The sequence below is a fragment of the Procambarus clarkii genome, chromosome 70 (assembly GCF_040958095.1).
Source record: "Procambarus clarkii isolate CNS0578487 chromosome 70, FALCON_Pclarkii_2.0, whole genome shotgun sequence".
Taxonomy (NCBI): Eukaryota; Metazoa; Arthropoda; class Malacostraca; order Decapoda; family Cambaridae; genus Procambarus; species Procambarus clarkii.
In genome coordinates, this window is record NC_091219.1 from 1,090,064 (window position 1) to 1,117,550 (window position 27,487).

The following is a 27,487-nucleotide window of genomic DNA, read 5'->3' on the forward strand; positions in this document are numbered from 1 at the left end:
CGTCACCAGATCAGTAAAATGTTGATAAGGTCGAAGACTACAGCGTGAGGCCGGGGGAAGAATTATTATGAAACAAAATGTCTGGTTTACTGCAATAACAGAGCCCAGGTAATACCCTTGGGGAGCGGGGGGGGGGGGGGTGTCAGGTTATCCGGTGCAAGCAAAGAGCCGGTTGGTATACTGGGCCGGCCGGCTGAACCGGAGAGTGGTATATAACGTACCGGGAACACCCAGACACACTCACCGCCTCTTCTTCAGTCTTGCCTCCTCTCATTGCTATTCTTCTCTCGATATTTCTGGTTTTAACTACCCTTTTCCCACCCCCATCTTTGATCTATTTCATCTCACTTTTCCATCCGACCTCCTGATAGGTTTTAGCAAGTTGTTGTTGTTGGTTTAGATTAGATACTCAGAATGAAGTGTCCATGTAGCACGGGCTATGGCGTGCCCGTAATCTCAGCCAGTTTCTCCCGTCCTTTTATCCTCCCTACTTTCTGCGCTTCTTCTATCCCTTCATTTCTCCCTGTATTCCAAACTCTCATCCTATCCCCTTTACTCCAGTTTCTCTCTATCCGAGCCTCTATCCCAGCCTCTCCGCAACAATCAAGCCTTCAATGATCCCATCCTCTCCTCCTCTATCGTAATCTCTTCTTTCCCATCCTCTCTTCCTCTATTCCAACCTATTTTATTCTATCCCAGCACTGCTCCTCTATCCCTAACTCTCCCAGCCCACTACCTCCATCCCAGTCTATCTGCCCCTTTCTACCAGCCCCCTCTCTCTCTATTCCAGCATTGCTCTCTATCCCATCATCTCTTCCTCTATCCCTGCCTATCTATCCCAGTCACTCTCGCTCCCCCCCCCACGCCCTAATTATGAAGGTAACTATTCTCCCATTTCTTCTCTCATCCAATACGAACCCTAATTTCATACCCAACATTTCCTAGTTACATCTTCTTTATCTTCCTCTCAGGCCCCCCCCTCTCTCTCATGTTATCCTATTCCATTTTCTTATCTGTTGTCCCTCTTTATCTCTTATATAAAGTCATCTATTTCAATGATTAGTTTTCCTTGTAACTCTAAACGTTCTCCAATACAAGTGGCATTTTGAGACCAAACGTCCTCTCACAACAGTAGGATTACACTGACAAACGTCCTCTCACAACAGTAGGATTACACTGACAAACGTCCTCTCACAACAGTAGGATTACACTGACAAACGTCCTCTCACAACAGTAGGATTACACTGACAAAATCTCAAATACAGTTGGATAACAGAGATAAATGTTCTGTTACAGCAACAAAATTACCTGGCATTCTCAAGTAAAGATGCACAGCTGAAATTTGTCGGAGTGAAACACTTGGTTCAAGCTTAATACATTTAGAAGAAAATAAACACTTAGGAAAAGGTAAGAGAACTGTCAGGAGAAGCTTGAGGAGGAGGAGGAGGAGGGGGTAGATCAGGAGGAGCAGAAGGGGAGAGCATTGGAGTAAGGGGAGAGCAGGAGCAATCACAGGGGGGGGGGAGCAGAAGCGGCAGGGGCAGCAGGAGCTGCAGCAGCAGGGGGAGCAGGAGCTGCAGCAGCAGGGGGAGCAGGAGCTGCAGCAGCAGCAGCAGCAGGGGGAGCAGCAGCAGCAGCAGCAGCAGCAGTAGCAGGGGGAGCAGCAGCAGCAGCAGCAGGGGGAGCAGGAGCTGCAGCAGCAGCAGCAGCAGGGGGAGCAGGACCTGCAGCAGCAGCAGCAGCAGGGGGAGCAGGACCTGCAGCAGCAGCAGCAGCAGGGAGAGCAGGAGCTGCAGCAGCAGCAGCAGCAGGGGGAGCAGGAGCTGCAGCAGCAGCAGCAGCAGGGGGAGCAGGAGCTGCAGCAGCAGCAAGGGGAGCAGGAGCTGCAGCAGCAGCAGCAAGGGGAGCAGGAGCTGCAGCAGCAGCAGCAAGGGGAGCAGGAGCTGCAGCAGCAGCAGCAGGGGGAGCAGGAGCAGCAGCAGCAGGGGGAGCAGGAGCTGCAGCAGCAGGGGGAGCAGGAGCTGCAGCAGCAGCAGCAGCAGGGGGAGCAGCAGCAGCAGCAGCAGGGGGAGCAGGAGCTGCAGCAGCAGCAGGGGGAGCAGGAGCTGCAGCAGCAGCAGCAGCAGCAGGGGGAGCAGGAGCTGCAGCAGCAGCAGCAGCAGCAGGGGGAGCAGGAGCTGCAGCAGCAGCAGCAGGGGGAGCAGGAGCTGCAGCAGCAGCAGCAGGGGGAGCAGGAGCTGCAGCAGCAGCAGCAGGGGGAGCAGGAGCTGCAGCAGCAGCAGCAGGGGGAGCAGGAGCTGCAGCAGCAGCAGCAGGGGGAGCAGGAGCTGCAGCAGCAGCAGCAGGGGGAGCAGGAGCTGCAGCAGCAGCAGCAGGGGGAGCAGGAGCTGCAGCAGCAGCAGCAGGGGGAGCAGGAGCTGCAGCAGCAGCAGCAGGGGGAGCAGGAGCTGCAGCAGCAGCAGCAGGGGGAGCAGGAGCTGCAGCAGCAGCAGCAGGGGGAGCAGGAGCTGCAGCAGCAGCAGCAGGGGGAGCAGGAGCTGCAGCAGCAGCAGCAGGGGGAGCAGGAGCTGCAGCAGCAGCAGCAGCAGGGGGAGCAGGAGCTGCAGCAGCAGCAGCAGCAGGGGGAGCAGGAGCTGCAGCAGCAGCAGCAGCAGGGGGAGCAGGAGCTGCAGCAGCAGCAGCAGCAGGGGGAGCAGGAGCTGCAGCAGCAGCAGCAGCAGGGGGAGCAGGAGCTGCAGCAGCAGCAGCAGCAGGGGGAGCAGGAGCTGCAGCAGCAGCAGCAGCAGGGGGAGCAGGAGCTGCAGCAGCAGCAGCAGCAGGGGGAGCAGGAGCTGCAGCAGCAGCAGCAGGGGGAGCAGGAGCTGCAGCAGCAGCAGCAGGGGGAGCAGGAGCTGCAGCAGCAGCAGCAAGGGGAGCAGGAGCTGCAGCAGCAGCAGCAAGGGGAGCAGGAGCTGCAGCAGCAGCAGCAAGGGGAGCAGGAGCTGCAGCAGCAGCAGCAAGGGGAGCAGGAGCTGCAGCAGCAGCAGCAAGGGGAGCAGGAGCTGCAGCAGCAGCAGCAAGGGGAGCAGGAGCTGCAGCAGCAGCAGCAAGGGGAGCAGGAGCTGCAGCAGCAAGGGGAGCAGGTGCTGCAGCAGCAGCAGCAAGGGGAGCAGGAGCTGCAGCAGCAACAGCAAGGGGAGCAGGAGCTGCAGCAGCAACAGCAAGGGGGAGCAGGAGCTGCAGCAGCAGCAGCAAGGGGAGCAGAAGCTGCAGCAGCAGCAGCAAGGGGAGCAGGAGCTGCAGCAGCAGCAGCAGGGGGAGCAGGAGCAGCAGCAGCAGGGGAAGCAGGAGCAGCAGCAGCAGGGGAAGCAGGAGCAGCAGCAGCAGGGGGAGCAGGAGCAGCAGCAGCAGGGGAAGCAGGAGCTGCAGCAGCAGGGGAAGCAGGAGCTGCAGCAGCAGGGGGAGCAGGAGCAGCAGCAGCAGCAGCAGGGGGAGCAGGAGCAGCAGCAGCAGGGGAAGCAGGAGCAGCAGCAGCAGGGGGAGCAGGAGCAGCAGCAGCATGGGGAGCTGGAACAGCAGGGGGAGCAGGAGCAGCAGGGGGAGCAGGAGCAGCAGGGGGAGCAGGAGCTGCAGCAGCAGGGGGAGCAGGAGCAGCAGCAGCAGGGGGAGCAGGAGCAGCAGCAACAGGGGGAGCAGGAGCAGCAGCAACAGGGGGAGCAGGAGCAGCAGCAACAGGGGGAGCAGGAGCTGCAGCAGCAGCAGGGGGAGCAGGAGTTGCAGCAGCAGGGGGAGCAGGAGCAGCAGCAGCAGGGGGAGCAGGAGCAGCAGCAGCAGGGGGAGTAGGAGCAGCAGCAGCAGGGGGAGCAGGAGCAGCAGCAGCAGCAGCAGGGGGAGCAGCAGCAGCAGCAGGGGGAGCAGGAGCATCTACAGCAGCAGGGGGAGCAGGGGGAGCAGGAGCTGCAGCAGGGGGAGCGGCAGCAGCAGCAGCAGGGGGAGCAGGAGCTGCAGCAGCAGCAGCAGGAGGAGCAGCAGCAGCAGGGGGAGCAGCAGCAGCAGGGGGAGCAGGAGCTGCAGCAGCAGCAGCAGGGGGAGCAGCAGCATCAGGGGGAGCAGGAGCTGCAGCAGCAGCAGCAGGAGGAGCAGCAGCAGCAGGGGGAGCAGGAGCTGCAGCAGTGGGAGCAACAGCAGCAAGGTTGGAGCAGCAGCAGCAGCAGCAGGGGGAGCAGCAGCAGCAGCAGGGGGAGCAGGAGCATCTACAGCAGCAGGGGAAACAGCAGCAACAGCAGCAGGGGGAGCAGCAGCAGCAGCAGGCGGGGGAGCAGCAGCAGGAGGAAAGCAGGAGAAACAGTAGCAGGAGGAGCAACAGCAGCAGTAGGGGGAGCAACAGCAGCAGCAGGGGGAGCAGCAACAGCAGCAGGGGCAGCAGCAGCAGCAGGGGGAGCAGCAACAGCAACAGGGGGAGCAGGAGCAGCAGCAGCAGGGGCAGCAGCAGCAGCAGGGGGAGCAGCAACAGCAGCAGGGGCAACAGGAGCAGCAGCAGCAGCAGGGGGAGCAGCAACAGCAGCAGGGGGAGCAGGAGCAGCAGCAGCAAGGGTGGAGCAGTAGCAGCAGCAGATGGGGCAGCAGCAGCAGGGGGAGCAGCAACAGCAGCAGCAGCAGTGGGAGCAGCAGCAGCAGCAGCAGGGGGAGCAGCAGCAGCAGCAGGGGCAGGAGCAACAGCGATGGGAGCAGCAGCAACTGCAGGGGGAGCAGCAGCAGCAGCAACAGCAGCAGGGGGAGCAGCAGCAGCAGCAGGGGGAGCAGCAGCAGCAGCAACAACAGCAGCAGGGGGAGCAGCAGCAGCAGCAGGGGGAAGCAGCAGCAGCAGCAGGGGCAGCAGCAGCAGCAGCAGGGCGAGCAGCAGCAGCAGCAACAGCAGCAGGGGGAGCAGCAGCAGCAGCACGGGCAGCAGCAGCAACAGCAGGGGGAAGCAGGAGCAGCAACAGCAGCAGGGGGAGCAGCAGCAGCAGCAGGGGGAGCAACAGCAGCAGGGGCAGCAGCAGCAACAGCAGGGGGAAGCAGCAGCAGCAGCAGCAGCAGCAGCAGCAGCAGGGGAAGCAGCAGCAGCAGGGGAAGCAGCAGCAGCAGGGGGAGCAGCAGCAGCAGCAGGGGGAGCAGCAGCAGCAGCAGGGGGAGCAGCAGCAGCAGGGAGAGCAACAGCAGCAGCAGCAGCAGCAGGGGAAGCAGCAGCAGCAGGGGAAGCAGCAGCAGCAGGGGGAGCAGCAGCAGCAGGGGGAGCACCAGCAGCAACAGCAGCAGCAGCAGGGGGAGCAGCAGCAGCAACAGGGGAAGCAGCAGCAGCAGTGGGAGCAACAGCAGGGGGAGCAGCAGCAGCAGGGGGAGCACCAGCAGCAACAGCAGCAGCAGCAGGGGGAGCAGCAGCAGCAGCAGGGGGAGAGCAGGAGCAACAGAAGGGGGAACGGCAGCAGCAACAGCAGCAGCAGGGGGAGCACCAGCAGCAACAGCAGCAGCAGCAGCAGCAGTAGGGGGAGGATGAGAGCAGACCAAGCGTGGACACAGATACGACTGCTCACACAACAACTGGAATAGACTTTCGTGATAAGAATGTAAAGAAGCAACAGAAATAATATTTTGCAAAGAAAATATTTGTACAGAGATAATTAATAAAATGTTAAAAAGAATAAAAATGAATGAAATAGTTTGGTTGTGGAGGAGAAAGGATACGAAGGTAGGAAGACAAGTAAAGTCATCCAACTTAATATTTAATGATATATATTAAAACATTAACATTTCCTTAGTACGAGGGAGAACCCAAACACTGAGACGCCTCAAGCAATGTTTACCTTCCTCATCAATAACAATTATTTCCTTAACAAACATAATTAAAATATATACATCTTTATATGGAAAAACCTGTCAGTGTCTCCGAGATTGAAGGCCTTATTTTTTCCAGGCACTGGTTCAGGTTTGCATTTTCTAGCTGTTCTTCCCAGTATATTTCTTTGAAGTCCTGGTTTATTTGCTCCCAGTTTATCTGTTTGTTATTGAAGTTGAATTTGCTTAAATCTCCTCCACCGGGAATCTGGACTGGTTTTGAAGGTCTACTCCCCCATGGTTGTCAGAACTTCAATTAAGTTGTGATCTGAGTAACAGGTATTTGTAATCATTATGTTCCCGATCAGCTCATCATTATTAGTGAAAATGAGGTCCAGCGTGTTCTCCTTCCTAGTTGGTTCTACTATTTGCTGGTTTAAGGCAAACCTATCGCACATCCGTAGCAGGTCATTTGCATGTGCCTGTTCATTTAGGCTACTTCCTGCTATTCTTTCTGATATTACTGTATTAGCCAGGTGCTTCCATTTCAGGTGCCGTAGGTTGAAGTCCCCAAGCAGGATGATGTTCGGAGCTGGATTTGTGAGGTTTTCCAAGCAGTGCTCTATTTTCATTAGTTGGTCTTTAAACTGCCGAGGGTTTGCCTCCGGCGACTTATATACAAGGACAACAACTACATTTAGGATCTCTATTTTGACTATCAGCACTTCCACCATATCATTTGAGGTGTTTAGCAGCTCAGTACAGATGAGTGTGTCTTTGATGTTGAGGCTGACCCCACCCTGAAGCCGGTGTTTCCTATCACATCTGAAGAGATTGTACTCTGAGATCCATATTTCACCATCAAGGTAGTCCTTTGTGTGAGTTTCCGTTAGGGCTGCAAACACTGCATTTGCCTCATGAAGGAGACCATCTATAAAGTGAACTTGGCAAAGTGGATGTTGGCAAATATAAATTATGTTATCGTGTTAGTGGAAGTGCTGGATGCTTTACTTGGTGTTAATATCTGAGGCTCTGGTAAGGAGGCCACTGTGTTTGCGTCCTCTCTAGCATTTGACGGAGTTGGTGGTAGAGTCTGGTCATTTTTAGCCATTCTTCTCCTCCTCCTCTTGCTAAAAAATTAGCCCGGTCGATGGAGTAGTGGCTGTTTTCATAGTGGCGGTCTGTCGGTTTTATTCGCCTGGTACCTCTTATATGAAAAGCTGGACATTCAGCATTGAAGCACTCTTTCCTGTCCAAAGAGTTCTTGCAAATTTCTGGGTGAAAGAATTCACAACTTTTGGTACATTTACCTGTATTGAGGAGGTTTCTGCACTTTCTAGGGTGATCGTGTGTACATGTTCCATTTATTCTTCCCGATTCCCCATGCTTACAGGTAGCCCATTTGTAATACCAACAGATTTTGGGGCCTTGTTTTGTTTGACCACACACACACACAGCTCCCAGACACCACACACACACACACACACACACACACACACACACACACACAATGAGAAACCCATGGTTTAATCAGAGATGTGGGCTAGCTAAGCAGCAAAGTAAAAGGGCATGGAGAAACTATAGGAATAACAGGACACTGGAGAGCAGAGAAAGATACCAGAATGCCAGGAATGAATATGTCAGGATGAGAAGAGAGGCAGAAAGACAATACGAAAATGACATCGCAAGCAAGGCAAAGACTCAGCCTAAATTGTTGCATAGCCACATCAGGAGAAAAACAACAGAGTTCTGGAACGAAGGAACTTTGTAACACAGCATCAACATGGTTTCAGGGATGGCAGGTCCTGCCTCACAGGCTTACTTGAATTCTACGACCAGGCAACAAAAATAAGGCAAGAAAGAGAAGGGTGGGCAGACTGCATATTTTTGGATTGTCAGAAAGCCTTTGATACAGTGCCACACAAGAGGCTAGTGCGAAAGTTGGAGACGCAGGCTGGAGTGAAAGGGAAGGTACTCCGGTGGATAGAGGAGTACCTAAGCTGTACCGATTCTGTGTGAGGGGTGAGGTCTCAGATTGGCGAGACGTTACAAGTGGAGTCCAGCAGGGGTCAGTCCTTGGACCTATACTGTTTCTGGTATATGTAAATGATCTCCCAGAGGGTATAGATTCGTTCCTCTCAATGTTTGCCGACGATGCAAAAATTATGAGAAAGATTGAAACAGAGGATGATAGTAGGAGGCTACAAGATGACCTAGATAGACTGAGTGAATGGTCCAACAAATGGTTGTTGAAGTTCAACCCGAGTAAATGCAAAGTAATGAAACTAGGCAGTGGAAACAGGAGGCCAGACACAGGATACAGAATAGGAGATGAAGTACTTAATGAAACAGACAGAGAAAAAGATCTAGGAGTTGATATGACACCAAACCTGTCTCCTGAAGCCCACAAAGAGAATAACGTCTGCGGCATATGCGAGGCTGGCTAACATCAGAACGGCGTTCAGGAACCTGTGTAAGGAATCATTCAGAATCTTGTACACAACATATGTAAGACCAATCCTGGAGTATGCGGCCCCAGCATGGAGCCCGTACCTTGTCAAGCACAAGACGAAGCTGGAAAAAGTCCAAAGGTATGCTACTAGACTAGTCCCAGAACTAAGAGGCATGAGTTATGAGGAAAGGCTGCGGGAAATGCACCTTACGACACTGGAAGACAGAAGAGTAAGGGGGGACATAATCACAACCTACAAAATTCTCAGGGGAATCGACCGGGTAAACAAGGATAAACTATTCAACACTGGAGGGACGCGAACAAGGGGACACAGGTGGAAGCTGAGTACCCAAATGAGCCACAGAGACATTAGAAAGAACTTTTTCAGTGTCAGAGTAGTTAACAGGTGGAATGCATTAGGCAGTGATGTGGTGGAGGCTGACTCCATACACAGTTTATAATGTAGATATGATAGAGCCCAATAGGCTCAGGAATCTGTACACCAGTTGATTGACGGTTGAGAGGCGGGACCAAAGAGCCAGAGCTCAACCCCCGCAAGCACAATTAGGTGAGTACACACACACAAAGCTCCCAGACACCACACACACACACACAGCTCCCATACACCACATACACACACAGCTCCCATACACCACACACACACACAGCTCCCATACACCACACACACACACACAGAGCTCCCATACACCACACACACACACACACACAGCTCCCATACACCACACACACACACACACACAGCTCCCAGACACCACACACACACACACACACACACAGCTCCCAGACACCACACACACACACACAAAGTTCCCAGACACCACACACACACACACATAGCTCCCAGACACCACACACACACACGCACACACACACACACAGCTCCCAGACACCACACACACACAACTCCCATACACCACACACACACACACACACACACACACACACACACACACACACAGCTCCCAGACACCACACACAGCTCCCAGACACCACACACACACACAGCTCCCAGACACCACAGACACACACACACAGCTCCCAGACACACACACACACAGCTCCCAGACACCACACACACACACACACAGCTCCCAACCACACACACACACACAGCTCCCAGACACCACAGACACACACACACACACACACAGCATAGTAATGTATTCGTCACTGCAGTCATTACTGAAGTAATGACTGCAGTGATGGAGGTGGCCATGAAAGCAGCCACCTCGCAGGAGGCGGCACGCTCCACTAGCCAACTGCTGGAAAGGAACAGATCAGTGGTTGCTGTGGGTATTAAGGAGCAGGAAGGATCTAATAGGACAGAGTGGAATGACAAGGACAAAGCAGCAGTGAATGAAGTACTAAAGGCACTAGACATGGAAGGGGCTGAGCATAGCATTGAGAAGGTTTTCAGGCTAGGCAGGTACAACAAAGACCGAGACCGAATGATAAAGATAGTTTTTGCAAATGAGAACACAAAGGAGTAGATCCTATCAAGGAAGAGCTCCCTGAAAAACGTGGGAAAATTAAAAAATGTATTCCTCCAGAGAGACATGACAAGGGAGGAGAGAGCCGTGGCGGCAGAAGCAAGGAAGAGGCGCAGGGCGAGAGGGGAAAACCAGGAAGTCACAGCTCCCAACACAACACCCCCAGAGGCGAGGGGGGAACCCACAACCAGCTACCCAGTAACACCAGAAGGGAGGACAAACCCCGCCTCCCTCCTCTGCATAGAAAACCCCCCTACCCCAAACCCTCCCTGCCCCCACTCAAATGTTCAGCCAAATCTCCCTCCCCCCACACCCAATCCCTACCCTTCTACCCCTCCCCTCCTCCCGAGTCCTCCCTCCCCCCCCTTTCCTTCCCGTCCTCCCTCCCCTTTCACCCCATACCCTCCCTGTCCCTCCCCCTTCACTGGATCCCCCGCCCCTCATCCCAGTATCCTCTGAGACCCTGTTATCCACCTCACAGGTCCTCACACCCATGGAACAGCCTCCCCCACCAGCAGAACACTCACCAAGGAGGCGATTTGAGAAGGGACAGAAGAAAGTGAGCCTCAAAGCGATGTACACTAACATAGATGGAATTACAAATAAAGCAAATGAGCTTGGAGAACTGGTACTAGAGGAAAACCCAGACATAATAGCCCTCACAGAAACAAAGATCACGAAAACGATAACAAATGCAGTGTTCCCACAGGACTATTATGTTATGAGGAAAGAGAGGGAAGGAAGAGGTGGGGGTGGTGTAGCTCTGCTGGGAAGAAAAGGCTGGGATTTTGAGGAGATGGATATTCAGGGCTGTGAAGGTTTCAGTGACTACATAGCAGGTACTGTAACAAATGGAGGGAAAAAATTATAGTCGCAGTCATATATAATCCACCACCAAATGACAGAAGACCTAGACAGGAATATGATAGAAACAACATGGCCACCATTAACATAATAGAAAGAGCAGCTTCTGTTGCTAGCAGGAATGGATCTGGACTACTAATTATGGGAGACTTCAACCATGGGAAGATAGATTGGAAGAACAGAGACCCGCATGGAGGACCAGAAACATGGAGAGCTAAGCTGCTGGACGTGGCAACAAGAAACTTTCTAAGCCAGCACACCAAAGAACCAACAAGAATGAGAGAAGATGAACCAGCAATGCTTGATTTGATATTTACCCTAAATGAATGGGATATAAGGGATGTTAAGATGGAAGCGCCCTTGGGAATGAGTGACCACAGTGTATTGAACTTTGAGTACCTGGTAGAGCTAGGACTTATCTCCCCCCAAAAAGAACTAGGAATCAAAAGGCTGGCATACCGAAAGGGGAATTATGAACAGATGAGAAGTTTCCTAAGTGAAATACCTTGGGACACAGACCTCAGAGACAAGTCTGTACAGGGTATGATGGACTATGTTACCCAAAAGTGTAAGGAGGCAGTAAACAGGTTCATCCCGGCCCAAAGGGAAAAATCCGAGAAGCAACAGAAGAATCCATGGTATAATAGGGCATGTATGGAAGCGAAGAAACTGAACAAAAAGGCGTGGAGGAACTTCCGGAATAACAGAACACCAGAAAGCAGAGAGAGATACCAGAGAACCAGGAATGAGTACGTCAGGGTGAGAAGAGAAGCAGAGAAAAATTTTGAAAATGATATAGCAAACAAAGCCAAGACCGAACCAAAGCTACTCCACAGTCACATCAGAAGGAAAACAACAGTGAAAGAACAGGTATTGAAACTTAGAACAGGCGAGGACAGGTATACAGAGAATGACAGAGAGGTGTGTGAGGAACTAAACAAGAGGTTCCAAGAGGTCTTCACAATAGAACAGGGTGAGGTCACTGTGCTAGGAGAAAGGGAGGTAAACCAGGCGGCCTTGGAGGAGTTCGAAATTACGAAAGAGGAGGTCAAGAGACACCTGCTGGATCTGGATGTTAGAAAGGCTGTTGGTCCAGATGGGATCTCACCATGGGTACTGAAAGAGTGTGCGGAGGCACTTTGCTTGCCACTCTCCATAGTGTATTGTTAAGTCATTAGACACGGGAGACCTACCAGAAATATGGAAGACGGCGAATGTGGTCCCAATATACAAAAAGGGCGACAGACAAGAGGCACTGAACTACAGGCCAGTGTCCTTGACTTGTATACCATGCAAGGTGATGGAGAAGATCGTGAGAAAAAACCTGGTAACACATCTGGAGAGAAGGGACTTCGTGACAAATCGCCAACATGGATTCAGGGAGGGTAAATCTTGCCTTACAGGCTTGATAGAATTCTACGATCAGGAGACACAGATTAAGCAAGAAAGAGAGGGCTGGGCGGACTGCATTTTCTTGGATTGTCGGAAAGCCTTTGACACAGTACCGCATAAGAGGCTGGTACATAAGCTGGACAGACAGGCAGGTGTAGCTGGTAAGGTGCTCCAGTGGATAAGGGAGTATCTAAGCAATAGGAAGCAGAGAGTTACGGTGAGGGGTGAGACCTCCGATTGGCGTGAAGTCACCAGTGGAGTCCCACAGGGCTCTGTACTCGGTCCTATCTTGTTTCTGATATATGTAAATGATCTCCCGGAGGGTATCGATTCATTTCTCTCAATGTTTGCGGACGATGCTAAAATTATGAGAAGGATTAAAACAGAAGAGGACTGTTTGAGGCTTCAAGAAGACCTAGACAAGCTGAAGAATGGTCGAACAAATGGTTGTTAGAGTTTAACCCAACCAAATGTAATGTAATGAAGATAGGTGTAGGGAGCAGGAGGCCAGATACAAGGTATCATCTGGGAGAGGAAATTCTTCAGGAGTCAGAGAAGGAAAAAGACTTGGGGGTTAATATCACGCCAGACCTGTCTCCTGCAGCACATATCAAGCGGATAACATCAGCGGCATATGCCAGGCTGGCCAACATACGAACGGCATTCAGAAACTTGTGTAAAGAATCATTCAGAACTTTGTATACCACATATGTCAGGCCAATCCTGGAGTATGCAGCCCCAGCATGGAGTCCATATCTAGTCAAGGATAAGACTAAACTGGAAAAGGTTCAAAGGTTTGCCACCAGACTAGTACCCGAGCTGAGAGGTATGAGCTACGAGGAGAGACTACAGGAATTAAACCTCACTTCGCTGGAAGACAGAAGAGTTAGGGGGGGACATGATCACCACATTCAAGATTCTGAAGGGGATTGATAGGGTAGATAAAGACAGTCTATTTAACACAAGGGGAACACGCACAAGGGGACACAGGTGGAAACTGAGTGCCCAAATGAGCCACAGAGATATTAGAAAGAACTTTTTTAGTGTCAGAGTGGTTGACAAATGGAATGCATTAGGAAGTGATGTGGTGGAGGCTGACTCCATACACAGTTTCAAGTGTAGATATGACAGAGCCCGATAGGATCAGGAATCTGTACACCTGTTGATTGACGGTTGAGAGGCGGGACCAAAGAGCCAGAGTTCAACCCCCGCAAACACAACTAGGTGAGTACAACTAGGTGAGTACACACACACACACACACACACAGCTCCCAGACACCACACACACACACACACACACACACAGCTCCCAGACACCACACACACACACACACACAGCTCCCAGACACCACACACACACACACAGCTCCCAGATACCACACACACACACACAGCTCCCAGACACCACACACACACACACACACACACACACACACCTCCCAGACACCACACACACACACAGCTCCCAGACACCACACACACACACACAGCTCCCAGACACTACACAAACACACACAGCTCCCAGACACCACACACACACACACACACACACACACACACAACAGGGACACAGGGAACAGCCAAATTGATCAAACGAGGGACATGTTAACCCAAGTTCTGGAGAAATTCAGGAAGGAGATGCAGGAAATGAGGATTACAATTAACAACCTGCAAAGTGAGCTGACATCAGCAAGGGAGATCAAATCCCTCACAGAAAAAAATAGAGACCGAGCATCAGATTATCCAAAAGGAAGGTGGGAATGTTACATTGGAAGGAAATGCCTCTGTACCTGAAACATTTGCAGACATACTGAAAAAGAGCTCAGAAGCAATGGACACAGTGAGGGAGGTAGCGATGCAAGCAGCCACCTCACAGGAAGCAGCAAGGTGTACCACTCAGCTGCTGGAGAGAAAAAGATCAGTGGTAGTTGTAGGCATCAAGGAATAGGAAGGATCCAACAGGCAAGAATGGAATAGCAAGGATAGAGAGGCAGTACAGGGGCTACTGAAGGGGTTACAGATGGAAGGGGCTGAACGAAACATTGAGAAGGTTTTCAGGTTGGGCTGGTACAACAAGGACAGAAACCGACTTGTAAAGGTGGTGTTTACAAACGAAACCACGAAGGAGGATATTCTCGAAAGGAAGAGTCGACTGCAGCATGTGAAGGGATACAAGAAAGTATTCCTACAGAGGGACAGGACGAAGGAGGAGAGAGCCAGGGCAGCAGAGGCAAGGAGGAAGCGCAGGGAGGGAGAAGCAAACCAGGAAATCACAGCCACCAACACAACAGTCCCAGAGACAAGAGGCGAACCTAAAACCAGCATCCCAGCAACACCAGAGGGGAGGGCAACCCCACCACCCCCATCTGCATAGAAACCCTCCCTTCCCCTCACCCTACCTGCCATCCCCCCACCCTCCCTCCCCCCCACCCCATTCTTACCCTGTCATCCCTTCCCCATTCCCATCATGTCCCCCCTCCCACCTTTCTCCCCCTGTCCCCCCTCCCCCTTCATCCCATACCCTCCCTATCCCTCCTCCCCCCTCACACCGTATCCTCCATGTCCCCCTATCTCCTTAACCCACACCCTACCTGTCCCCCCTTCCATGAAACCCCCACCCCTCACCCCAAACTCCCCTGAAACCCTGCAAACCACTTCACAGATCATCTCACCCACTGAAAAGCTTCCCACACCAGCAGAATGCTCGCCAAGGGACAAGAAAATGAACTGAAGAAAGTGAGCTTCAATGCAATGTACACTAACATAGATGGAATTACAAATAAAACAAGTGAACTCGGAGAATGGGCACTAGAAGAAAGCCCAGACATAATAGCACTCACAGAAACAAAGCTAACAAACACCATAACAAATGCAGTGTTTCCACAGGGCTACTATGTAGTGAGGAAAGAGAGAGAAGGGAGAGGAGGAGGTGGTGTAGCTTTGCTACTAAGAGAAGGTTGGAGTTTCGAAGAGATGGTAATTCAGAACTGTGAAGGTTTCAGTGACTACATATCAGGCACCATAGCAACTGGAGGACAGAAAATTATAGTAGTAGTCATATATAACCCCCCACCGAATGTCAGAAGACCCAGACAGCAATATGATAGAAACAACTTGGCCACCATCAATATAATAGAGAGCGCAGCTTTTGTGGCTAGCAGGAACGGATCCAGGCTACTAATCATGGGAGACTTCAACCATGGAAAGATAGATTGGGGGAACAGAGACCCACATGGAGGACCAGACACATGGAGAGCTAAGCTGCTGGATGTGGCAACAAGAAACTTTCTAAGTCAACACGTCAAGAGACCGACAAGAACGAGAGGAGGGGATGAACCAGCCTTGCTTGATCTGATATTTACCCTAAATGAGTCGGATATAAGGGAAGTTAAGTTGGAAGCCCCCTTGGGAATGAGTGATCATAGTGTATTGAGCTTTGAGTACCTGGTTGAGCTAGGAATTATCACCACCAAAAAAGAACTGGGAAACAAAGGGCTGGCGTACCGAAAAGGAAACTATGAGGAGATGAATAAATTCCTATGGGATATACATTGGGACACAGAACTCGGAACCAAGTCCGTACAAGACATGATGGACTATGTCACCCAAAAATGTCAGGAGGCTGTAAGCAGGTTTGTCCCAGCCCAACAGGAAAAAACAGAAGCAAAGGAAGAATACGTGGTTTAATAGGGAATGTACGAAAGCAAAGGAGCTGAATAAAAGGGCATGGAGGAACTTCCGTAATAACAGAACACCAGAAAGTAGAGAGAGATACCAGAGAACCAGGAACGAGTATGTCAGTGTGAGAAGAGCAGCTGAGAAAAAGTATGAAAATGATATAGCTAATAAAGCCAAGACCGAACCAAAGCTACTACACAGTCACATCAGGAGGAAGACGACAGTGAAGGAACAGGTGATGAAACTTAGGGTGGGCAAGGACAGGTACACAGAGAATGACAAAGAGGTGTGTGAAGAACTCAACAAAAGGTTCCAGGAGGTCTTTACAATAGAACAGGGAGAAGTCACGGCGCTAGGAGAGGTAGCAGCAAACCAGGTGACCTTGGAAAGGTTCGAAATTACAAGAGATGAGGTCAAGAAGCACCTATTGGAGCTGGATGTGAGAAAAGCTGTTGGGCCGGATGGAATCTCACCATGGGTATTGAAAGAGTGTGCAGGAGCACTTTGCTTGCCACTCTCCATAGTGTATAGTAGGTCACTGGAAACGGGAGACCTACCAGAAGTATGGAAGACTGCTAATGTAGTACCAATATTTAAAAAGGGTGACAGACCAGAGGCACTGAACTACAGGCCAGTGTCCTTAACTTGTATACCATGCAAGATGATGGAGAAGATTGTGAGAAAAAACCTAGTAACACATCTGGAGAGAAGAGACTTCGTGACAACCCATCAACATGGGTTCAGGGAGGGTAAGTCTTGCCTTACAGGCTTGATAGAATTCTATGATCAGATGACAAAGATTAAGCAAGAAAGAGAAGGATGGGCGGACTGCATTTTTTTGTACTGTCGGAAAGCCTTTGACACAGTACCCCATAAAAGGTTGATGCATAAGCTGGAGAAACAGGCAGGAGTAACTGGTAGGGCGCTCCAGTGGATAAGGGAGTACCTAAGCAATAGGAAGCAGAGAGTTATAGTGAGGGGCGAGACCTCAGAATGGCGTGAAGTCACCAGTGGAGTCCCACAGGGCTCTGTGCTTGGACCTATCCTGTTTCTGATATACGTAAATGATCTCCCAGAGGGTATAGACTCATTCCTCTCAATGTTTGCTGACGACGCCAAAATTATGAGAAGGACTAAGACAGAGGAGGACAGCTTGAGGCTTCAAGAAGACCTGGACAAGCTCCAGGAATGGTCGAACAAATGGATGTTAGAGTTTAACCCAAGCAAATGTAATGTAATGAAGATAGGGGTAGGAAGCAGGAGACCAGATACAAGGTATCACTTGGGAGATGAAATACTTCAAGAGTCAGAGAGAGAGAAAGACCTGGGGGTTGATATCACGCCAGACCTGTCCCCTGAAGCTCATATCAAGAGGATAACATCAGCAGCATATGCCAGGTTGGCTAACATAAGAACGGCCTTTAGAAACTTGTGTAAGGAATCTTTCAGAACATTATATACCACATATGTCAGACCAATCCTGGAGTATGCGGCTCCAGCATGGAGTCCATATCTAATCAAGCATAAGACTAAACTGGAAAAGGTTCAAAGGTTTGCCACCAGACTAGTACCCGAGCTGAGAGGTATGAGCTACGAGGAGAGACTACGGGAATTGAACCTCACTTCGTTGGAAGACAGAGGAGTTAGAGGGGACATGATCACCACATTCAAGATTCTCAAGGGAATCGACAGGGTTGATAAAGACAGGCTATTTAACACAAGGGGCACACGCACTAGGGGACACAGGTGGAAACTGAGTGCCCAAATGAGCCACAGAGATATTAGAAAGAACGTTTTTAGTGTCAGAGTGGTTGACAAATGGAATGCATTAGGAAGTGATGTGGTGAAGGTTGACTCCATACACAGTTTCAAGTGTAAATATGATAGAGCCCAATAGGCTCAGGAACCTGTACTCCTGTTGATTGACGGTTGAGAGGCGGGACCAAAGAGCCAGAGCTCAACCCCCGCAAGCACAACTAGGTGAGTACAACTAGGTGAGTACACACACAGCTCCCAGGCACCACACACACACACACACACAGCTCCCAGACACCACACACACACAGCTCCCAGAAACCACACAAACACACACAGCTCCCAGACACCACACAAACACACACAGCTCCCAGACACCACACACACACACACAGCTCCCAGACACCACACACACACACACAGCTCCCAGACACCACACACACACACACACACACACACAGCTCCCAGACACCACACACACACACACAGCTCCCAGACACCACACACACACACACACAGCTCCCAGACACCACACACACACACACAGCTCCCAGACACCACACAAACACACACAGCTCCCAGACACCACACACACACACACAGCTCCCAGACACCACACACACACAGCTCCCAGACACCACACACACACACACACAGCTCCCAGACACCACACACACACACACACACAGCTCCCAGACACCAAACACACACAGCTCCCAGACACCACACCCACACACACACACACACACACACACACACACACACACACACAGCTCCCAGACACTACACAAACACACACAGCTCCCAGACACCACACACACACACACAGCTCCCAGACACCACACAAACACACACAGCTCCCAGACACCACACACACACACACACAGCTCCCAGGCACCACACAAACACACACAGCTCCCAGACACCACACACACACAGCTCCCAGGCACCACACAAACACACACAGCTCCCAGGCACCACACACACACACACAGCTCCCAGACACCACACACACACACACAGCTCCCAGACACCACACACACACACACACAGCTCCCAGACACCACACACACACACACACAGCTCCCAGGCACCACACAAACACACACAGCTCCCAGGCACCACACAAACACACACAGCTCCCAGACACCACACACACACACACACACAGCTCCCAGGCACCACACACACACACACACACACAGCTCCCAGACACCACACACACACACACACAGCTCCCAGACACCACACACACACACACACACACACAGCTCCCAGACACCACACACACACACACACACACACACAGCTCCCAGACACCACACACACACACACACACAGCTCCCAGGCACCACACAAACACACACAGCTCCCAGGCACCACACAAACACACACAGCTCCCAGACACCACACACACACACAGCTCCCAGGCACCACACAAACACACACAGCTCCCAGGCACCACACAAACACACACAGCTCCCAGACACCACACACACACACACACACACAGCTCCCAGGCACCACACAAACACACACAGCTCCCAGGCACCACACAAACACACACAGCTCCCAGGCACCACACACACACACACACAGCTCCCAGGCACCACACAAACACACACAGCTCCCAGGCACCACACACACACACAGCTCCCAGGCACCACACAAACACACACAGCTCCCAGGCACCACACAAACACACACAGCTCCCAGACACCACACAAACACACACAGCTCCCAGACACCACACACACACACACACAGCTCCCAGACACTACACAAACACACACACACAGCTCCCAGGCACCACACAAACACACACAGCTCCCAGGCACCACACAAACACACACAGCTCCCATTCACCACACAAACACACACAGCTCCCAGGCACCACACAAACACACACAGCTCCCAGACACCACACACACACACACACACACAGCTCCCAGTCACCACACACACACACACACACAGCTCCCCGACACTACACACACACACACAGCTCCCAGACACCACACAAACACACACAGCTCCCAGACACTACACACACACACACAGGTCCCAGACACCACACAAACACACACAGCTCCCAGACACCACACAAACACACACAGCTCCCAGACACTACACAAACACACACAGCTCCCAGACACTACACAAACACACAGCTCCCAGACACCACACAAACACACAGCTCCCAGACACCACACACACACACACACAGCTCCCAGACACCACACAAACACACACACAGCTCCCAGACACTACACACACACACACAGCTCCCAGCCAAGCAACATGATAAGATTCACACTAGTGGTTAACCTCAGGCAAGCAACAATTCCACACTAGTGGTTCATCTGACGAAAGCAACAGTCTCACTAGTGGTTTTCTCAGACATAGAAACACTAGTGGTTATGTCAGACAATCAACATAAAACCTAACCATAGCAAGATATAGCTGAAGAACAACACCATTGAGAACCAGGTGAAGAACACCACCATAAGAACCAGGTGAAGAACACCATAAGAACCAGGTGAAGAACACCACCCTAAGAACCAGGTGAAGAACACCACCCTAAGAACCAGGTGAAGAACACCACCCTAAGAACCAGGTGAAGAACACCACCCTAAGAACCAGGTGAAGAACACCACCCTAAGAACCAGGTGAAGAACACCACCCTAAGAACCAGGTGAAGAACACCACCCTACCCAGCAAACAATTTTAGGTTGCCACAACATATCTGGAAAGTATTTGAAAGTATTGGAAACGTTTGTTTTATCGTATCAGATACGATATTGTGTGTGGACTTAAATAGGTTTCCAAAACTTATAACCAAGACATATGTATCTAACACTAATTTGAGATGTTGTGGCAACTTTACACTCCTAACATGAGTCATTCATAATCCATTCATATACCAATATGAATCTCTTATGAAAGGTTTGAGCCAATAATCTGAACCCTTTTCACCTCTGTGTTTAAAGTTAAATTTCTTGAAATTAAATTATATTTTATATTATATTATTTTTATTATATTTTATATTATGTTATTATTTTCAATTTAAATATTAAAACCAATTTAAGGGTAAAAAAAATCTAATAATTTATATTTCTTTTATTATTTACTAACAATTATAATTATTTACTAACGGAGAGAGGGGAGGCTGTACGGCGGAGAGTGGCGGCTGTGGCGGACAGTGGCGGCGGTGGCGGATAGTGGCGGCGGGCGGACAGTGGCGGCGGTGGCGGATAGTGGCGGCGGTGGCGGACAGTGGCGGCGGGCGGACAGTGGCGGCGGGCGGACAGTGGCGGCGGTGGCGGATAGTGGCGGCTGTGGCGGATAGTGGCGGCGAGCGGACCGTGGCGGCTTTGGCGGCGGTGGTGGACAATGGCGGCGGCGGGCGGACAGTGGCGGCGGCGGGCGGACAGTGGCGGCGGCGGGCGGACAGTGGCGGCGGCGGGCGGACAGTGGCGGCGGCGGGCGGACAGTGGCGGCGGCGGGCGGACAGTGGTGGCGGCGGGCGGACAGTGGTGGCGGCGGGCGGACAGTGGTGGCGGGCGGACAGTGGCGGCGGCGGGCGGACAGTGGCGGCGGCGGGCGGACAGTGGCGGCGGCGGGCGGACAGTGGTGGCGGCGGGCGGACAGTGGCGGCGGTGGCGGATAGTGGCGGCGGGCGGACAGTGGCGGCGGGCGGACAGTGGCGGCGGGCGGACAGTGGCGGATAGTGGCGGCGGGCGGACCGTGGCGGCTTTGGCGGCGGTGGTGGACAGTGGCGGCGGGCGGACAGTGGCGGCGGCGGGCGGACAGTGGTGGCGGCGGGCGGACAGTGGAGGCGGCGGGCGGACAGTGGAGGCGGCGGGCGGACAGTGGTGGCGGCGGGCGGACAGTGGTGGCGGTGGCAGACAGTGGCGGCGGTGGCGGACAGTGGCGGCGGTGGCGGACAGTGGCGGCGGTGGCGGACAGTGGCGGCGGTGGCGGACAGTGGCGGCTGTGTCTGGCGGTGGTGGCGGGCGGTGGCGGGTGGCGGCGTCTGTGATGAGTGGTGGCGGCTGGCGGCGGTGGTGGTGGGTGGTGGTGGCGGCGGTGGGTGGTGGTGGTGGCGGCGGCGGTGGGTGGTGGTGGTGGCGGCGGCGGCTGGTGGTGGTGGGTGGTGGCGGCGGTGGTGGTGGGGGCGGCGGCTGGTGGTGGTGGGTGGTGGCGGCGGGTGGTGGGTGGCGGCGGCGGGTGGTGGGTGGCGGCGGCGGCTGGTGGGTGGCGGCGGCGGCTGGTGGTGGTGGTGGGTGGTGGCGGCGGGTGGTGGGTGGCGGCGGCGGCTGGTGGTGGTGGTGGGTGGTGGCGGCGGGTGGTGGGTGGTGGCGGCTATGGTGGGTGGTGGCGGCTGTGGCGGGCGGTGGCGGGCGGTGGCGGGCGGTGGCGGGCGGCGGCGGCTGTGATGGGTGGTGACGATCGGCGGTGGGGGGGGCTGGTGGCGGCTGGCGGTGGCGGCTTGCGGTGGCGACTGTGGCAACGGGCGGTGACGGCTGATAGCGGGCGGTGGTGGCGGCTGGTAGCAGGTGGTGGTGGCAGTGGTGGCGGCTGGTGGTGGCGGCTCGTGGTGGTGGCAGCTGGTGGCGGTGATGGCGGCTGGTGGTGGTGGCAGCTGGTGGCGGTGATGGCGGCGGTGGTGGCAGCTGGTGGCGGTGATGGCGGCTGGTGGTGGTGGTGGTGGTGATGGCGGCTGGTGGCGGGCGGTGGCGGCTTGTGGCGGCTGGTGGTGGCGGCGGTGGTGGGTGGTGGTGGTGGTGGTGGGTGGTGGTGGCGGCTGTGGTGAGTGGTGGCGGTGGTGTCGGCGGCGGCTGTGGTGGGTGGTGTCGGCGGCGGCTGTGGTGGGTGGTGGCGGCGGCGGCGGTGATGGGTGGTGGCGGCGGTGGTGGTGGTGGGTGGTGGTGGCGGCGGCGGTGATGGGTGGTGGCGGCGGCGGCTGGTGGTGGTGGGTGGTGGCGGCGGCGGCGGCGGCTGGTGGTGGTGGGTGGTGGCGGCGGGTGGCGGTGGTGGGTGGCGGTGGCTGGTGGCAGGTGGCGGCTGGTGGTGGGTGGTGGCGGGTGGTGGCAGGTGGCGGCTGGTGGTGGGTGGTGGCGGGTGGCGGCTGGTGGTGGGTGGCGGCTGGTGGCGGCCAGCTGGGACACACCCTTCTCCACTGAAGGTCTGAGCACAACTAACCATGTCTCTCTCACCACCAGAACAGTGTTGCCAGCTCGCGCTCTCAAAATGTTTCCTTCAAAGATTGTATATTATCTTTGAACAACAAGTTTGATTATCAAGGAAATAATAATTTTAGACAGAATGGAAGCAAAGCATCTATGGGATGAAATATCTAGAGCATCTAGATCTAACAGTATTTATGTCATGGGTGACTTTAATTTTAGCGGAATAAACTGGTTGAACAAAACAGGGAATAGTGAAGCAGAAGATTTTCTAGAATTAATTGACGATTGCTTTCTTACGCAACACATTAAGGAACCAACACGGGAAAATAATATTTTAGATTTAGTGTTAACTAACAGGGAAACGCAAATTAATGACATCGAAATAGGGAGTGAGCTAGGGAGCAGTGATCACAAAGAAATCAGATTTAGCATAGAATGGAATAGACCAGTAGGAGAAAATTCTGTTAAAGTGCCAGATTTTCGAAAAGCTGATTTTAATAGCCTAAGAAATTTTTTGGGTCAAATTGATTGGAAAGTCTTGGGTATGGGGTGTGGGCCGGTCTTGGAGCGAGACATGAACCCAGCGATAGGTGACTTAAATGGGGATTTCGATGTGGATTCAATATATAACTTATTTAAGAATATTCTAAACAAAGCACAGGAACGTAGTATACCATACAAATTGAATAGATCGAATACTAATGACCCAAAGTGGATAAAAAGAATTTGAAGAACCTTATAGGTAAAAAGAGAGCTTGGTACAAAAGGATTAAAAATGGGGAGGTCACTTTAGAACAGGAATTCGTACAACTGGTTAGAAATGTTAAAAAAGAGATAAGGAAAGCAAAAAGAAACTATGAAGTTCGCATAGCAGGGCAAGCAAAGACAAATCCTAAAGGGTTTTTTCAGTTATATCGTACTAAGACTAGGGAAAGCCAATATGCCTTCAGCCGAACAAGTCTATGTGGGTGGGGACGAGGACAGGTTGACGAGTTTAGCAGTTACCAGGGAGGATGTTCTTAAACAAATAGTAAAACTCAAACCAAACAAATCCCCAGGGCCGGATGAAGTGTTTGCTAGGGTGCTTAAAGAATGCAAAGAGGAGCTTTGTGACCCACTGTCAACCATATTTAATAAATCAATAGAGTCAGGCAGAGTGCCAGAGTTTTGGAAAGTTGCTAATGTGATACCAGTTTTTAAGAAAGGAGATAGATCACTTGCGTCTAACTATCGACCAATTAGCCTAACGTCTATTGTGGGAAAGTTACTCGAATCTATAATAGCAAATAAAATTCGTCTTCATCTTGAAAAACATAAATTAATAATTGAGTCGCAACATGGTTTTATAAATGGCCGTTCATGTTTAACAAATTTGTTATCTTTTTATTCTAGCATTGTTGAGGCAGTTGATAGTGGTAAGGATTGCGATGTTGTATACCTTGACTTTAGCAAAGCTTTTGATACAGTGCCACATGAAAGACTGATTAAAAAAATAGAGTCTCATGGTATTGGGGGTGCTATATTAAGCTGGATTAGGGCATGGCTATACCAAAGGAAACAGAGAGTTAGTATAAATGGAATCAAGTCAGAGTGGGAAAATGTTGTAAGTGGAGTGCCTCAAGGCTCTGTCCTGGGACCTCTGTTGTTTATAATATATATAAATGATTTAGATTCAGGTTTGAGTAGCAACATTTGCAAATTTGCCGATGATACGAAAATCGGTACGGAAATTAATTCGGAGGAGGACTCACTATCACTTCAAGTTGATCTAGATAGGGTTTTGAAATGGTCAAAGGATTGGCAGATGCAGTTTAATGCTGATAAATGTAAAGTTCTGAGGTTAGGTAATGATGATAGAGTTACAAGATACGAGCTAGATGGTGTTGTGATTGCGAAGTCGGATTGCGAAAGGGATCTGGGAGTTATGATTAGTAAGAATTTAAAACAAAAGGATCAATGCATAAATGTTCGTAATAAGGCAAATCGGACACTTGGATTTATTAATCGCAGCGTTAGTAACAAGACACCTGGTGTGGTTCTCAAGCTATATCTTGCTCTAGTTAGGCCCCATTTAGATTATGCAGTTCAGTTTTGGTCGCCATATTATAGAATGGATATAAATTCACTTGAACGTGTCCAGCGTAGGATGACTAAGTTAATTCCCCAAATTAGAAATCTTTCATATGAAGAAAGATTAACAAAGCTTAAGTTGCATTCACTGGAAAGGCGAAGAGTTAGGGGTGACATGATAGAGGTTTACAAGTGGATGAATGGACATAACCGGGGGGATATTAATAGGGTATTAAAAGTATCAACACAGGACAGAACACGAAACAATGGATATAAATTGGATAAGTTTAGATTTAGGAAAGACTTGGGTAAATACTGGTTCAGTAACAGGGTTGTTGATTTGTGGAACCAATTGCCGCGTGACATTGTGGAGGTGGGGTCCCTCGATTGTTTCAAGCACGGGTTGGACAAGTATATGAGTGGGATTGGGTGGTTGTAGAATAGGAGCTGCCTCGTATGGGCCAATAGGCCTTCTGCAGTTACCTTTGTTCTTATGTTCTTATGTTCTTATGAAAGGATAGGTCCATTAAAAACTGAGACAGTTGGGAAAATGTTGTAAGTGGAGTGCCTCAAGGCTCTGTCCTGGGACCTCTGTTGTTTATAATATATATAAATGATTTAGATTCAGGTTTGAGTAGCAACATTTGCAAATTTGCCGATGATACGAAAATCGGTAGGGAAATTAATTCGGAGGAGGACTTGGATTCTTGGATTTAATTAATTTAATTAATTCGGAGGACGGACACTTGGATTTATAAATCGCAGCGTTAGTAACAAGACACCTGGTGTGGTTCTCAAGCTATATCTTGCTCTAGTTAGGCCCCATTTAGATTATGCAGTTCAGTTTTGGTCGCCATATTATAGAATGGATATAAATTCACTTGAACGTGTCCAGCGTAGGATGACTAAGTTAATTCCCCAAATTAGAAATCTTTCATATGAAGAAAGATTAACAAAGCTTAAGTTGCATTCACTGGAAAGGCGAAGAGTTAGGGGTGACATGATAGAGGTTTACAAGTGGATGAATGGACATAACCGGGGGGATATTAATAGGGTATTAAAAGTATCAACACAGGACAGAACACGAAACAATGAATATAAATTGGATAAGTTTAGATTTAGGAAAGACTTGGGTAAATACTGGTTCAGTAACAGGGTTGTTGATTTGTGGAACCAATTGCCGCGTAACATTGTGGAGGTGGGGTCCCTCGATTGTTTCAAGCACGGGTTGGACAAGTATATGAGTGGGATTGGGTGGTTATAGAATAGGAGCTGCCTCGTATGGGCCAATAGGCCTTCTGCAGTTACCTTTGTTCTTATGTTCTTATGTTCTTATGTAATGCATATATTATTGTCACATTAATACTGTGCAATATCTTATTACATTCCTGCTAAATTATTATAATTTGAAACAGGACAAAAAATCCAACATATATATAAAAACCAACATTAGAGATCACGAGGCCTAGGCCTCGCCTGTGACCACACATCCTGCCTCCCTGGCCTGCTACCCTCTCACACCTCACACTCTTAACTCTCTCATAATCACTCTCACTCTCAATCACTCTTATGCACTTTTACTCACTCTTACTCTCAATCACTCTTACACACTATTACTCACTCTTACTCTCAATCACTCTTACGCACTATTACTCACTCTTACTCTCAGTCATCCTTACTCACTCTCATACTCACTCTTACTCATAAGAACATAAGAACAAAGGTAACTGCAGAAGGCCTATTGGCCCATACGAGGCAGCTCCTATTCTATAACCACCCAATCCCACTCATATACTTGTCCAACCCGTGCTTGAAACAATCGAGGGACCCCACCTCCACAATGTTACGCGGCAATTGGTTCCACAAATCAACAACCCTGTTACTGAACCAGTATTTACCCAAGTCTTTCCTAAATCTAAAGTTATCCAATTTATACCCATTGTTTCGTGTTCTGTCCTGTGTTGATACTTTTAATACCCTACCAATATCCCCCCGGTTATGTCCATTCATCCACTTGTAAACCTCTATCATGTCACCCCTAACTCTTCGCCTTTCCAGTGAATGCAACTTAAGCTTTGTTAATCTTTCTTCATATGAAAGATTTCTAATTTGGGGAATTAACTTAGTCATCCTACGCTGGACACGTTCAAGTGAATTTATATCCATTCTATAATATGGCGACCAAAACTGAACTGCATAATCTAAATGGGGCCTAACTAGAGCAAGATATAGCTTGAGAACCACACCAGGTGTCTTGTTACTAACGCTGCGATTAATAAATCCAAGTGTCCGATTTGCCTTATTACGAACATTTATGCATTGATCCTTTTGTTTTAAATTCTTACTAATCATAACTCCCAGATCCCTTTCGCAATCCGACTTCGCAATCACAACACCATCTAGCTCGTATCTTGTAACTCTATCATCATTACCTAACCTCAGAACTTTACATTTATCAGCATTAAACTGCATCTGCCAATCCTTTGACCATTTCAAAACCCTATCTAGATCAACTTGAAGTGATAGTGAGTCCTCCTCCGAATTAATTTCCCTACCGATTTTCGTATCATCGGCAAATTTGCAAATGTTGCTACTCAAACCTGAATCTAAATCATTTATATATATTATAAACAACAGAGGTCCCAGGACAGAGCCTTGAGGCACTCCACTTACAACATTTTCCCACTCTGACTTGATTCCATTTATACTAACTCTCTGTTTCCTTTGGTATAGCCATGCCCTAATCCAGCTTAATATAGCACCCCCAATACCATGAGAC

The 27,487-nt window shown here is 50.8% G+C and overlaps 1 protein-coding gene across 1 annotated transcript in view; it reads left to right on the forward strand.

Annotated features, from left to right (window-relative positions):
• Positions 1 to 873: 873 nt before the first annotated feature.
• The window catches only part of LOC138356132 (involucrin-like), a 103,485-nt gene continuing 76,871 nt past the window's right edge, over positions 874 to 27,487 (forward strand). Inside the window, exons 1-2 of the mRNA XM_069311877.1 lie at positions 874 to 879; positions 3,823 to 4,171. Of these exons, the coding sequence (XP_069167978.1) occupies positions 874 to 879; positions 3,823 to 4,171 (355 nt within the window). The remainder of the gene's footprint in view (positions 880 to 3,822; positions 4,172 to 27,487) is intronic.